General features: G+C 44.0%; 1 protein-coding gene across 1 annotated transcript in view; it reads left to right on the plus strand.

Annotated features, from left to right (window-relative positions):
* Positions 1–207: 207 nt before the first annotated feature.
* Positions 208–15,979, plus strand: part of mex3c (mex-3 RNA binding family member C) — a 62,153-nt gene continuing 46,381 nt past the window's right edge. The window contains exon 1 of the mRNA XM_072497412.1: positions 208–855. Within this exon, the coding sequence (XP_072353513.1) occupies positions 408–855 (448 nt within the window). The 5' untranslated portion in view covers positions 208–407. The remainder of the gene's footprint in view (positions 856–15,979) is intronic.

Raw genomic sequence — 15,979 nt, forward strand, 5'->3', positions numbered from 1 at the left:
GCCGGATCCTCCCAATGGGTTGCGGGGTCCTGCACGTCAACACGTCAGAGCCGGCGCGGGGGGCGGGCTGCCAATGGAGGAGGCAGGGTTCAGCCAATCGGGTTGGGCGGACCGGCGGTGATGGGCGGGCTCCCGATGGGGGCCGAGCCAATTGGGTTGGGCGGACGGGCGGTGATAGGCGGGTTCCCGATGGGGGCCGAGCCAATCGGGTTGGGCGGACCAGTAATAATGGGCGCGGCTTCGCTCCTTTCGACGATGGAGTGAAAGAACAAAAGAAAAAAAAATAATAATCCAGGGGCGCTGGCGCTTTTGTAGAAAGAAAAATATTTTTTTTTAAACAGATCAAAAGCTTTATTATTTAATGAGGAACCGATATTTAATGCTAGGCTTGCCCTGTTAATATAACAATGCCGAGTAGTACAGTGTTTACAGACATGGAGAGGGAGGATGGTGAGTCTGGGCCTCTCCACATCGCCATGGAGCAGCTCACCGTGTTCGGCCTGGAGGAGCCGCCTCCTCCTCCTCGGCCTTCTCCACCCGGGCAGCCTTGCCGGGGCCTGGAGGGCGAGGCTCTCCCTTCATCTTCGCCGCCGCCTCCTGCCGCCGGGGGAGAGCCGCTGCCCATGCCCGGGCCGCCGCACCTCCTGCAGGGCCCGGTGAGCGGGAGTCAGCCCGCTTGTCCCTGCCCGGCCTCGGCCGGAGGCGGGCTGCCCCTCGTCTCTTCCGTCCTGGCTCTGTTCGAGGCCGAGCAGATCCAGCTCCAGCAGCAGCAGCCTCGAAAGAAGAGCGTCAACATGACCGAGTGCGTGCCGGTCCCCAGCTCCGAACATGTCGCCGAGATCGTGGGCAGGCAGGGTGAGTGTGTCCCGGTCCCTACCTCCCACCCGCTCTTCGCGTCTGTCCCTATTCTGAACCTCCCACTCTTTGTCCATCACCCCTTCCAGTGTGCTTCCCTTTCCCTTCCAACCCTTGGGATACTGTACTGCCTCTCCCTCTCTTCCCCATCTTGTTTTCTGCCTTTTCCTCCCTCCCACCGTGCCTGCCCTTTGTTTGCTTGACTCTTCACCCACCCCCTTGTCCTTTTTGTTCTTCCAGTTCATTTTTATCCTTTCTGTATCGAAGAGCAAGATGGACAGTTTGAATTTAAAAAAAAATTTTTTTTTAATTCTTTTTCACATTTTCTCCCAAATTTACACCCACCAACAATAATCAGTAACGTATGTCATTCCCCATATCAATCCCATCCTCCTACCAAACCCCAAACATTAGCCCGCATGTTCACACAAACAAATGACAAAAAGGAATAAGGGATCACCCATAGTCGCCATTAACACCCCACCCCAACTAATGTTCGATGTTATCCAGTTCTTGAAAGTGCATAATGAATAATGCCCATGAATTGTAGAACCCCTCCATCCTTCCCCTCAGTTCAAATTTAACTTTCTCAAGAGTCAAGAATTCCCTGCCATGCCAAGGTGTGGAGAGGGCACAGGGTGTGGAGAGGTTGCTCTCCAACCTATCCGGATCCGCCTTCGGGCGATCAACGAGGCGAACGCTACAACATCTGCCTCCGCACCCGTTTCCAACCCTGGCTGGTCCGACACCCTAAATATGGCCTCTCGGGGTCCCGGGTCCAGTTTCACGTGCACCACTTTAGAAATTACCCTAAAAACCTCCTTCCAGTAATCCTCTAGCTTTGGACAGGACCAAGACATATGAACGTGATTAGCGGCCCTCCACCTCCGCAACGTTCACACACCTCTTCTGCTCCTTCAAAGAATTGGCTCATCCTCGCCCTCGTGAGGTGTGCTCTGTATCCCACCTTCAGCTGTATCAGCCCCAACCTCGCACATGAGGTGGAGGCATTCACTCTCCAGAACACCTCACGCCAGAACCCCTCCTCCATATTTCTCCCAACTCTTCCTCCCACTTTGCTTTGATCCCTTCCAGTGGTGCCTTCTCCTCTTCCAAAATTGCTCCGTAAACCACTGACACTATCCCCTTCTCCAGTCCCCCTGTCGCCAGCACCTCCTCCAGCAATGTGGAGGCCGGCTCCACCGGGAAGCTCTGTATCTCCTTTCTGGCAAAATCTCGAACCTGCATGTATCTAAACATTTCCCCCATGCTCCAGCCCATACTTTGCTTCCAGCTCCTTCAATCCTGCAAACCGACCCGTAAGAAACAAATCTTCCATCCCATCTCCCTGGCTCAAATCTGTGGTTCCCCCAAATCTGCATTTCCCTTGACCCTGCCCCCAGACCGAAGTGTTGGCGCCACTGCCTCCAAATTCTCAATGAAGATATTATTACCGGGCTATTGGGAGCGGCGCTGTTGCTAGTGCCCCCCCTGCACAAACCCTCCTCCATTCTGACCCACTGGGAATCAACCCTTCTGACCCAGGACAGTTTGAATTTTAATGCAAAAACTTGACTCTTTCCCCCCCCCCCACTTCCTGATCTGTTGGAAAATGCATTTTGAGCAGAATGCGACATAATACTTCTGATTTTCTGGTCGGATCCACTCCACGTTGGTTTAATTATTCTATTCCGCGTCTGGTTTTTAAAAATAAATATTGCCAGATGCTTAAACAGCTTTCCGATCTGTTATAATTTTTCTTCAAATATAAAGTCATTTTTCTGACCCCACTACTGCAAAAGTATCACTCTTAAAATGGCCTCCCCTGGACAAATAGCCAAGCACCTACATGGTCTGATGTTTATCGAAGTTATGCCAAGATTACAGAGCTCCATTGTATCTTTACCTGGATTTGGAGAGCTTGGTTTTTCATGAACATTGACACCACATACAAGGATATGCAAGTATTTATGCAATTTGCATTGATTTACAGGGATTTGGTAAGCAACAACAAAGGTGCACACACCAGTGGATACCTCTCAAACTTTAACACCAAAATAAATCTACCCCCCAAACTTAGCCTGCAAAAATAACTGGATGCTATGAGCACATTTTTCTAAAGTTTCAGTTTGAATCATTCGTTATCTTGAGAATCCATTTGGTATCCACTCAGTTTTTGAGAGCTGTACATCTGACTGGCAGGTGTGAAATCCAGGTATTTAAGTCCTTGTATTCAAAATCCAACGGTTTTTCTGAGTTAGGCCGAGTGACTCAGAAAATTACCTCGTTTTGCAAATCTGCTGCATCAGCAAGCATTCAGTCAGATAAATTTTGTATACACTTTTTGACACGCTAAAATGTGTAAATCTTTTTTTTTTCAAAACTTAGGAAGGCCCAATTAGTTCTACATTAAAGCCACTTGCTGAATCAACCCTTTGAATGTTAAGTGTGTACAAACATTAGGAGTAGGCCATTCAGGCCCTTGAGCATGCTCCACCATTTAACAAGATCATAGCTAATCCAGTTGAGGCCTCAACTCTGCCTTCTTGTCTACCTTGACCCCCACCCTGTAAATCTGTCCAATTTCGCCATAAAACTATTTAATAACTTTGTGTCTTGCTGTTCTCTGGGACCCCCTGATAGAAAAAATTCTCCTCATTTCAGCTTTAAATGGGAGACCCTTAATTTTTAGACTGTGTCCCCTAATTCTAGACTACCCCCACAAGACGAAACATCTAACCTATCAAGTCCCCTCAGGATCATTGCATGTATCTTCTCTCCTCCAATGAATATATGCCCAACCTGTTCAATGTTTCTTGATGAGTCAACCACTTCATCTAAGTAATCAACCTATTGAATCTTCCCTGAACAGCTTCCCATGCAAGGATCTCCTTCCATGAGACGAAAACTGCATGAATACTCTACGTGCTGTCTTACCAATGCCCTATACCCTTGCAGCAAGACTTCCTTGCTTTTGTTTCTCCATTTCCCCTTGCAATAAACAACAACAATTCAGCTCAATTCAACATTCCATTTGCCTTCCTTCGTGCTTGATGTAAATGTATACTATTTGTGATTCATATACCAAGATGCCCAGATTCCCCTCTACCTCCGATTTGTACAATTTCTATCCATTTAACTATTAAACTGCTTTTCTGTTCTTCCTGCCAAAGTGAACCATGTTCACATTTTCCCACATTAGATTCTTGATTAATAAGGGGGATCAGGGGTTATGGGGAGAAGGCAGGAGAATGGGGATGAGAAACAAATCAGCCATGATTGAATGGTGGAGCAGACCCGATGAGCTGAATGGCCTAATTCTGCTCCTATGTCTTATGGAGTATTATGTACAGTTTTGTTCTCAGTTGAAAAAAGATGCAATTACGTTTGAAGCTGTTCAGAGAAGGTTCACTCGACTCACTCCTGGGATGGATGGCTTGATGTGAAGAAATACTGAACAGGTTGGGCATGCACCCATTGGAGTTTAGAAGATTGAGAGGTGATCTTATTGAAACATATAAGACCCTGAGGGGACTTGATAGGGCAGATGCTGGAAGGATGTTTCCCCTTGTGGGAGAAACTCGTATCGGAATTAGATTTTCCTTTTTAAAACGGGGATGGGAAGAATTTTTTATCTCTGGTTGTTATCCTGTGGAATTCTTGTCCCACAGAGCAGTGGAGGCTGGGTCATTGAATTTATTCAAGGCTGAGTTTGAATTTTGGTAGACAAGGGAGGCGGGTTAATCAGGGTCGACTGAGAAGTGGAGTCAGTAACATGAGAACATCTTAATACACTGAAATATTCCTTAACTCCAGCACTCTCCAACCTTCAAAGCCAAGGATTGCTTGATATTACCTAGCCATCGCACTGTCATGTGCTGTTCTCATTTTAAATGTGTTTTTTCAATTCAAAGAAAAATACTTGCACTGGGTTTATAAACAAACATATTAAACCTTTTTATTGTGTGGTGGCCCAGTGCAGTACTTCCTGGTTTGTTGTTGCATTCTCACTCATGGTTCCATTTATGAACTGAACAGTTCTATAGGATTGATATGAAGCTAGGAAAAACCTGCAGCTCAAGTCAACCACTAGGCTCAAAAGTTTCTGTTTTAGTAGTAACTTTTATTTCTTGAATGAATAAATATATTGTTTTTGGGAGGATTCAAAATGACTTTTAATTGAGGAGGTCACTGTTTAGATACATTAGGAAATAATCAATTCCCTGATTAGGAACCCTTTTTAGGAAAGATTTGTGTTTCACGTGCTCCAGTGCCTTTCATGATCACTGTCATCTCAAAATGCTTTACAGTCAATAAAGTACTTTGAAGTGTAGCTGCTATTGCAACGTAGGAAATGGGGTGGCCCATCTGCACACACCAAGCACTTGTAAGCAAGTTTTGTGACAAAAACAGAAAATGTTGGAAAATCTCAGCAGGTCTGACAGCATCATTGGAGAGAGAGCATAAAGGTTCAAAAAATGCTTTTGATGAAGAGTCATCCAGATTTGAAACATTATCTCCCTTCTCTCTCCACAGAGAGCTAACATTTCAAGGCAAGTAAGGCCTCGGTTTAATATCTTTTGTCTGCCCCTCTAGCAATACCGCACTGGTGTGTTAGCCTTTATTTTTGTGCTCAAGTATGTGGAATGGGCTGAATCTCCTGTTCAAACCAGTTACTTGGGTTGCAAAGTTTTTTTTTAACATTGTTAATATGTCCTCTATTGCAATGGGTGAATCAGTCATTGCCCATAAACTGCTTAAAAGAAGGCACTTGTGTCAAAGTTGTGCGCATAAGCCCCACATCAGAGATTTGAGGACATCCCTTCAGTCCAGTACTGCAGTTTAGGTGGTGTTATCAAGTGAGCTGTTAAACTGTCTTCTCGTGGGCGCAATAGATATGAATGGTTCAATGAAAAGCGGAGAGATCCTCCTGTTTCCTGACTAACTGTGGCCCTTATCCTGTATCACTATCTGGTGAATTATTTCACTGATATTTGTGGAATCTTGCTCTGTGTGATATTGGCTACTATATTTTTCTACAATACAACAAAGACTGCACTTCAAGTATTCCATTGATTTTGTGCACTGCCTTGGGACATTGTGCGATTGTGAAATGTGTTTCTGTAAATTTGTGCTTGAATGAAATTGTTGAGGTCTGCTTGAAAGCTATTTTAAGATGCAATTTAAAAAAAAATTGGTATCCTAAGCTTCTGCGTTTTTTCCTATCTTTAATAAAGAAGCAAGAGTTCTGCTAGTTGTTGCTAGGCTTGGCTTGCCCAATCACCTAACTGGTTAAGGAATCGGGATGGTCCCAGTTTCAATCCAGAGGGTCTGCTGAGTTTACTAAGTAAAGGTGCTACATAGTCTTTCGATAAGGAGAAGGGAATTGTCCCTGGTTCTCAACATTTACAAATATGTCATGAGTTTTTACAAGTATATTTTTATTTTCCTTTTCATGTGGTAAATGTTGCTGGCAAGGCAAGCAGTTGTTACCCATCCCTAATTGCCCTTGAAAAGTCTGTGGTAAAATTGCTGCCTTGATGTGCTGCAGCCCATTTAGCCTAACTACATCCAGTGATGCTAGCAAGTTCCACGATTTTGACCCAGCAACAATGAATGATATAGTTTTATGTCATGGTGCTAACTGACTTGGAGGGTGGCCAGGGGCTTTTAGGTGGTAATGCTTGCATGCGTCTGTTACTGCAGTCTATTCAGCTGATGGAAAAAGTGAATGTTTAAGGAGCTGGATGGGGTGCTGACCAGGTGGACTGCTTTGTCCTGGATGGTGTTGAACTTCTCGAGTGTTGGAGCAGTGCTCATCCAGGCAAGTGGAGAGTATTCTCTCACTTCTGGCTTGTGCCTTGCAGATGGTAGGCAGGTTTTGGGGAGTTGAGTGTTCGAGTTACTTGCTGCTGAATTCCAAGCCTCTGGTCTGCTCTTCTATTTATATGGCTGGTCCAGTTATCTATTGAGTTCGTGGTAATCCCCAGAATGGTGACCATGGTGGGTGGGGTTCAATGATGGTAATGTGTTGAATGTCGATGTGGTGATTTGTTTAATTCTGTCTTGTTGGATTGAGGTGGTATCATTTCTTGGCACTTTGTTGTGCAAACAGTAGTTTCCATTTTCAGGCCAGGCCAGAATGTTGTTCCGGACTGGCTGTATGTGGACATGGACTGCTTCAGCATGCCATGTATGCCAGCTGTTCAAATAGAACTATGTAGTTGAGTAGCCTGTTGAGTTCAAGGTTTTGGGGCATTTGCGTTCTGGAAGTTAGTCAGGACCTGTGGAACCTATTACAAGTTAAAGATTCAGGAATTGAGAAGTAAATTGCCAGACAAAGGAAGAGGACATTTGCTTTTAAACATTTGCTGTCAATATATTGGGCACAAACTGAACACTTTGAGATGTGTGGGTGGTGCGGCAGCACAGTGGTTAGCACTGTTACTTCACAGCTCCAAGGACCCGGATTCGATTCCCGGCTTGGGTCACTGTCTGTGCGGAGTCTGCACGTTCTCCCTGTGTCTGCATGGGTTTCCTCCGGGTGCTCCGGTTTCCCCTCAAGTCCCAAAAGACGTGCTGTTAGGTGAATTGGATATTCTGAATTCTTCCTCTGTGTACCCGAACAGGTGCCGGAATGTGGTGACTAGGGGCTTTTCACAGTACCTTCATTGAAGTGTTAATGCGTTGATGTAAGCCTACTTGTGACAATAATGATGATATTAAATGATCTTCCATTGCTGTCTTCCTTGTTGCACGATTACCCCGTGATCATTCGCACAGCTGTGGAAATGGAATGCTGTTTGTGGCTGGAAATAGCTCACCTGGAGGTTAGTGACATATACAAGAGCAAGTAAAGGGAGATTTGGGGAGGAAAAGAAACTGGATGCTAACTTCTGTACATGCCTTGTTTTCTTGGTTTGAAAAAAATTTGGGTCAGATGAAGTGCGTAGTTTCTCTTCAGTCGCTATTGTAACTTTTTAGAAAATAAGTGTGGGTCTTATTTTGTGCTAAAGATGCTGTATGAATCCAAGTTGTTTTAGCTTTCTGACGTAGCATTGTCAAATACTACTTCTGTTTTGAGGTTGAGAGCATCCAATATTATTCCTGTTTTAGCTGTCTTGTCCATGTCAGGATTACGGTGATTTTGAAGCCGGTTTTGACAGTTTAAAAGTAAATATCAGCGGTTACGTTTTTGTTTTGGACGATAACAACTCTCCCTTTATAAGCTGCATCATTTGTTTGCTGCCTTTTTAAAAAAAAATTTTTTTAAATTCTTGTGTACACCGCTGATATCTTTGCCTGTCAGTGCATCAGAGAAAGAAAGTATTTGTATATGTATGCAGCTTCATTAGAAATCTGTCTCCAGTGAGACTCGTTAAGTTCAAGCAACTGCTTTAAAGCAATGTTTGTTGTGAATAGGTCTAACATGTGTTATGTACAACAAGATTTCAACACTAGTGTAGCAACGTTTCATCAGTTTGGAGGAATTGTAAATATTACTCTGATAGTTCCACTCTTTTTCTAAAGAGAAATCCCATTCCTAAAAATGCCTTGTTACACTTTGTTCCTGACTTCCTGGTGTGGTTCAGAGTGCTAATCATGTTCAGAGAAACTTGGCTTGCAGCATACCTCCTCCCTCAAACAGAATCAGGCACCAGAATTGTGTTGTGTGTGTGTGTGGTTGAGTTGAAATGCATTCTTGTGGTTCCTTACTCTTTTTTTTATTATACTGTCTTGTTTCTTTGTCTGTATACTTGCTCCTCTTGGGAGCAGTTGTGGTGATAATTGTACTGTTGCCTTTCTAGGATATCAATTGATGGAGAAAATACTATTTGGAAATGTTTCTATATTTTTTAAGCTAATTCTATATGCTATTTCTAGCTTTATTGATTATGATGACTGAAACTTGTAATTTGGAGCTCCATTAAACTAAATTGTATTAACTCATTCAGTCAGCAGTATTAACTTTTAATGTCACTGTATTTTTTACTATCATAGAATCCCTACAGGAGGTCATTCGGCCCATCAAGTCTGCACCAACCTTCTGAAAGCACCCCCACCTAGGCTCTAACCTCACTTAGAGCTAATTTAGCATGGCCAATCTACCTAACCTGCACAGCTTTGGATTGTGGGAGGAAACTGGAGCACATGGGGAGAAAATGCAAACTCCACACGGACAGTCACCCAAGGCCGGAATTGAACCCTGACACTGAGGCCACAGTGCTAACCACTGTGCCAGCATGCTGCTCTGGCTTGTAAACCACAAATGTTTAAGCTGGCCGAGCATGTACACATTGCGCCTATTTTAGCTAAATAAAGTAAGCGACATTTACATTTTCAAACTAGGTTTGGCAGTTAACTGTCAGTCACCATTAACTGGTGCATTCTCCATGGCAATACCTCTACCAATCAATCCATTTGCCAACCAATTGGCATTTTTTTCTCTTGCAGAATAAAGTTGTTTCCCTTGAAATTGGTGTTCTTGCGAGTGCAAGATGAAAAGCTTTGATAAAATGTCTTCAGCAACAATCAAGTTCTATACTATTTAGATAAAAGCAAAATACCGTGGATGCTGAAGATCTGAAATTAAAGTAGTGTGCTGGAAAAACTAAGCAGGTCTGACAGTATCTGTAGAGAGAGCGGAGCTAAAATTTTGAGTCCGTTCCAAAGGAGAATTATATCTGACTCAACATTAACTCCGTTCTCTCTCCACAGGTTCTGCCAGACCTTGCTAAGCTTTTCAGCACTTATCTTATTTGTTTCAACAAATAAAATCAAAGCAAAACTTTATAACAGTTTAATAACTTAATTTGTTACTTTGAAAGCTTCAGAATTTTTATCAGTTATTGTATCCAATGTCTTCAAATGGTTTACCAAACCAAATGGTTTACCAAACCCTAACTCGCACTAAGTCCCATTCAACCATCACCCCTTTGCTCACTGAATGTGTTGACTTTCACCATCTGGTAATGTCTATTTAAGAATTCTTATTCACGTTTTTCTAATTTTTCCTTTGGCAGCCACCTTCCATGGTCACGATCCTTACCTCTCCCCTTTCTTTAAGATGTTCCTTGAACTGAAAACTTCTGCGTTTCAAATGGTAGCCTGGATGTTCCTTTCCCAATGACTGAGAACTCAGTTTTTGAGGGCTGCAATGGCACTGCAGCTTCTGGTGTTTCACTTGTTCTAAAATCCGGAAGTTGTGAGGCGGTGCCCCACGCTGATGCTCCCACTGTTCTGATGCTTAAAGCAGCAGGATTCATTAGTCGGAGAATTTTGTGCACTTGCCCACAACTTGCATGGATTGTTTTATATACAAACAATTATGACTTATTGTTGCGCCTCTTTTTTTTTTTGATGCTCGAGTTTCCTTTGTTCTATCAAATAAATCAAGCATCCTCGTCAAATCTATTAAAAATGAAAAAGCAACGTCTTCAATGTTTTCTGTTTGTGATCTCAAATTTGAGTTCAACTTCCAGTGAAATAAACAAATTGTCAACGGGCAAGCAGCAAATCGCAATTAACCACAACACCCAATAGCTGTCTTTTTGTACTTGTGTAGGTTTTAGTGATTCTTCCATACTTTTATCTGAATGTCAGTTTTGCTACATTAATGACTAAAATGGGTATGGTACAGTAAATGTAGTAGTTGCAAGACAGGTAATTGAGAATTAGTTCAAATACCACCATAATTACTGAATTTAAATTTTAAAAACATCTAAACCCCTAGCCTCCATAATAACCACATTGTCAAAATTCAAACCAATTCATTCATGTAATTTCACAGAATAAAATCGGTCCTTGCCCGATCTGGCCTACATGTGGCTCCAAGCCCAAACCAAAGCAGAAGTTAAAAATAAACTACATTAAAGTAGCCCAGCATATTTCCAAAAATAATATGGGCTTGAACAATTTGAGAACAGTAAGTAGGTGGACATTATAAATCACAGTGTACGCATTCCAAACATTTTTAAGCGTGTGACCCTTGGCTCGCAGTTTCTGTTTGGAAGACCGGTGTTTATTGCCCATCCCCGATTGTCCTCTAAGGTTATGATGATGCAGATCCAACTACATAAAGTCATACAAAAACTAGAATGCCCAATTTGATTACAGCAGATTTGTGAAATGAGTGAGCTAGGCATGGCGAAATGGGCACAAAAGCGACTGTGGGGAAACAGCAATATGTTTTTAAATGAATCGTTTATAATCTCTTTTAAAGAGAAGGAAGTGATACATGGATAAATAGAGTTTGGCCATCAGCTAAGAGGAAATGCACAAGTAATAAAAATTTAAGGAGAATTTGACAGCAAAATCAAAGTTGAAGAAACATCAAAAAGCAGGTAAATAACAGATGGATTTGGGAAGGGGTAAATTCTGAAATTAAGTGAGGTGAGTGAAAAGGCGATGGCTTACCAGGAAAGTTTATTTACAAGTTGGCCGAAAGGAAGATGAGTGCCGAAATCTGAAGGGTTAGATTCTTGGATCCAGAGGAAGGAAATCACCACGGCCCTAGAAATTCTAGCTCATTGGTTTAATGAATATGGCTGCATGTCGAGGAGTGACCGTGACCAATATAATCCCTGTTTTATAAAAGGAATGAGACCACTTAATCATAGGATCCCTACAGTGCAGAAGGAGGCCATTCAGCCATTGAGTCTGTATGGACCACAGCACCCTACCTAGGCCCACTCCCCCGCCCTATCCCCATAACCTCACCTTGGACACTTTAAAGGGAAATTTAGCTTGACCAATCCACCTAATTTTCACATCTTTAGACTATAGGAGGAAACCCACGCAGGCTAGTTGGCTTAATGTGGGGAAGAAATTATTTGGAAATTAATTAAATTACTGCGCATCTGGCTCTGACTTGTGAAGGGATGGTCAGAATTCTGAGGGTGAAATAAAAATTGTAGATGGGAGTGGGGAATGCAGTAGATTAATCTATCTGGGCTTTAGGAATGCCTTTGCCTAGGTACCACACGTCAGTTCTTCAATATTAATCTACCGTGTATGGACTTGGGGAGAATTAATGCAGAATTGGGCAGTTGGAAGGGTGTAGTGGTATCTCTTGGGGCTCAATTCTGGGATCACTTCTGATTTTTTAATATTTATTAAAGTTTCACATATTAATAAACAGCCAACAAAAACACAAGATTGCAAATAGTACAAAGAAAAAGTAACTAACTTGACTAAACCTAAAATCCATAACAGTATCTAGACCTTTGAAAAATAAATAAACGGTTGCCATCTCGGGTAGAATCTCCAGTGAGCCCCTGATGGTGAACTTAATTTACGTACAAAAAGAGCGTTACACCGCCTAACCAGTCAGAGGCACTAGGCGGATTGGGAGAGCTCCAACCGAGCAGTATCTGCCTCCGGGCAATCAGTCAGGCGAAGGCGATAATGTACATCTCTACCCCAAAGTGAACTGCCGGTGAGTCCAAAGCCCCAAATATGGCCACTAACTAACATGGGAGTAATTCCAAATGGAAAGCCTCCGGCATGGTACTAAAAAAGGAAGCCCAGAAGCTGGCGAGTCTGGGGCAGGACCAAAACATACGTTTGTGAACAGGGGCAAGCGAACAGAGGTCGCATCTGTTCCTAACACACCTCTTTGCGTTTTTGGCCAAGAGTATCCTGTGTAATACCTTGAACTGAATTAGGCTCGACTGGGCACATGACCTAGAGTTGACACCATGCCTTGCTAGTGAGTATGGGGCCCATTTCACTCTCCCAATTCGCCTCACCCTGGGAATCGGTCAGACGAGAGTCTGCGATAGACCCCCTGCCCGGCTGGGCCGAGGACCGAATCCACTCCAGCAAGGAGCAAGGTGGAGCTAGAAGAAAGGGAGGGAAAGCCGTACAGGGGAAATTGTGAACTTGAAAGTAGTGCGAAAGAGAGTTGGGTAGCTGGAATTTGTCAGCTAATTCTCTGAAGTTGGCAAACCTCCCCTCCATGAAAGTGCTCGAACCCCTTCAATTTTGAGTCCAGCCCAGAAGGCAAGAAAAGATAGTTGTTACAAATTGGAACCAGTGAATGAAAATGTTGTCGGAATTGTTTCCAGATTTTGAGAGGAGACCACCACCAGGTTCAAGGATAATCTAGTGGGAGAAAGAGGGCAATGGTGCAGTAACTATGGCAAGGAGAGTGGATGTAGTGCAAGAGCGAGCCTTTGTCCCCAGATTGAATCGGGATTGCTGATCCACAATAAGAGTTTCTTGGATAATGGTAGCCCAGTAATAAAACAAGTTTGAGAGGCACAAGCCCACCGGTCTCCATATCCCCCTGGAGTAGCACGCTGCAGATTTTTACCCGCCCAAATAAAGAACAAAGAAATGTACAGCACAGGAACAGGCCCTTCGGCCCTCCAAGCCTGTGCCGACCATACTACAATCTTCTACACTTCCTGGGTCCGTATCCCTCTATTCCCATCCTATTCATGTATTTGTCAAGATGCCCCTTAAATGTCATTCTCGTCCCTGCTTCCACCACCACCTCCGGCAGCGGGTTCCAGGCACCCACTACCCTCTGCGTAAAAAAAAAAAAAAACACTTGCCTCGTGCATCTACTCTAAACCTTGCCCCTCTCACCTTAAACCTATGCCCCCTAGTAATTGACCCCTCTACCCCGGGGAAAAGCCTCTGACTATCCACTCTGTCTATGCCCCTCAATTTTGTAGACCTCTATCAGGTCGCCCCTCAACCTCCTTCGCTCCAGTGAGAACAAACCGAGTTTATTCAACCGCTCCTCATAGCTAATGCCCTCCATACCAGGCAACATTCTGGTTAATCTCTTCTGCACCCTCTCTAAAGCCTGCACATCCTTCTGGTAGTGTGGTGACCAGAATTGAACACTATACTCCAAGTGTGGCCTAACTAAGGTTCTATACAGCTGCAACATGACTTGCCAATTCTTATACTCAATGCCCCGGCCAATGAAGGCAAGCTTGTTGTATGTCTTCTTGACTACCTTCTCCACCTGTGTTGCCCCTTTCAGTGACCTGTGGACCTGTACTCCTAGATCTCTTTGACTTTCAATACTCTTGAGGGTTCTACCATTCACTGTATATTCCCTACCTGCATTAGACCTTCCAAAATGCATTACCTCACATTTGTCCGGATTAAACTCCATCTGCCATCTCTCCGCCCAAGTCTCCAGACAATCTAAATCCTGCTGTATCCTCTGACAGTCCTCATCGCTATCCGCAATTCCACCAACCTTTGTGGCGTCTGCAAACTTACTAATCAGACCAGTTACATTTTCCTCCAAATCATTTATATATACTACAAACAGCGAAGGTCCCAGCATTGATCCCTGTGGAACACCACGGGTCACAGCCCTCCAATTAGAAAAGCATCCTTCCATTGCTACTCTCTGCCTTCTATGACCTAGCCAGTTCTGTATCCACTTTGCCAGCTCACCCCTGATCCCGTGTGACTTCACCTTTTGTACTAGTCTACCATGAGGGACCTTGTCAAAGGCCTTACTGAAGTTCATATAGACAACATCCACTGCCCTACCTGCATCAATCATCTTAGTGACCTCCTCGAAAAACTCTATCAAGTTAGTGAGACACGACCTCCCCTTCACAAAACCATGATGCCTCTCACTAATATGTCCATTTGCTTCCAAATGGGAGTAGATCCTGTCTCTAAGAATTCTCTCCAGTAATTTCCCTACCACTGAAGTAAGGCTCACCGGCCTGTAGTTCCCTGGATTATCCTTGCTACCCTTCTTAAACAGAGGAACAACATTGGCTATTCTCCAGTCCTCCGGGACGTCACCTGAAGACAGTGAGGATCCAAAGATTTCTGTCAAGGCCTCAGCAATTTCCTCTCCAGCCTCCTTCAGTATTCTGGGGTAGATCCCATCAGGCCCTGGGGACTTATCTACCTTAATATTTTATAAGAGATCCAACACCTCGTCATTTTGGATCTCAATGTGACCCAGGCTATCTACACACCCTTCTCCAAACTCAACATCTACCAATTTCTTCTCTTTGGTGAATACTGATGCAAAGTATTCATTTAGTACCTCGCCCATTTCCTCTGGCTCCACAAATAGATTCCCTTGCCTATCCTTCAGTGGGCCAACCCTTTCCCTGGCTACCCTCTTGCTTTTTATGTACATGTAAAAAGCCTTGAGATTTTCCTTAACCCTATTTGCCAGTGACTTTTCGTGACCCCTTCTAGCCCTCCTGACTCCTTGCTTAAGTTCCTTCCTACTTTCCTTATATTCCACACCGGCTTCGTCTGTTCCCAGCCTTTTAGCCCTGACAAATGCCTCCTTTTTCTTTTTGACGAGGCCTACAATCTCTCGATATCCAAGGTTCCCGAAAATTGCCGTATTTATCCTTCTTCCTCACAGGAACATGCTGGTCCTGAATTCCTTTCAACTGACACTTGAAAGCCTCCCACATGTCAGATGTTGATTTGCCCTTAAACATCCGCCCCCAATCTATGTTCTTCAGTTCCCGCCTAATATTGTTATAATTAGCCTTCCCCCAATTTAGCACATTCGTCCTAGGACCACTCTTATCCTTGTCCACCAGTACTTTAAAACATACTGAATTGTGGTCACTGTTACCGAAATGCCCCCCTACTGAAACATCTACCACCTGGCCGGGCTCATTCCCCAATACCAGGTCCAGTACCGCCCCTTCCCTAGTTGGACTGTCGACATATTGTTTTAAGAAGCCCTCCTGGATGCTCCTTACAAACTCTGCCCCGTCTAAGCCCCTGGCACTAAGTGAGTCCCAGTCAATATTGGGGAAGTTGAAGTCTCCCATCACCACAACCCTGTTGTTTTTACTCTTTTCCAAAATCTGTCTACCTATCTGCTCCTCTATCTCCCGCTGGCTGTTGGGAGGCCTGTAGTAAACCCCCAACATTGTGACTTCACCCTTCTTATTCCTGATCTCTACCCATAAAGCCTCACTGCCCTCTGAGGAGTCCTCCCGTAGTACAGCTGTGATATCCTCCCGAACCAGTAGCGCAACTCCACCACCCCTTTTACATCCCCCTCTATCCTGCCTGAAACATCTAAATCCTGGAACGTTTAGCTGCCAATCCTGCCCTTCCCTCAACCAGGTATCTGTAATGGCAACAACATCATAGTTCC

Source organism: Scyliorhinus torazame, chromosome 3, assembly GCF_047496885.1.
Source record: "Scyliorhinus torazame isolate Kashiwa2021f chromosome 3, sScyTor2.1, whole genome shotgun sequence".
Lineage (NCBI taxonomy): Eukaryota > Metazoa > Chordata > Chondrichthyes > Carcharhiniformes > Scyliorhinidae > Scyliorhinus > Scyliorhinus torazame.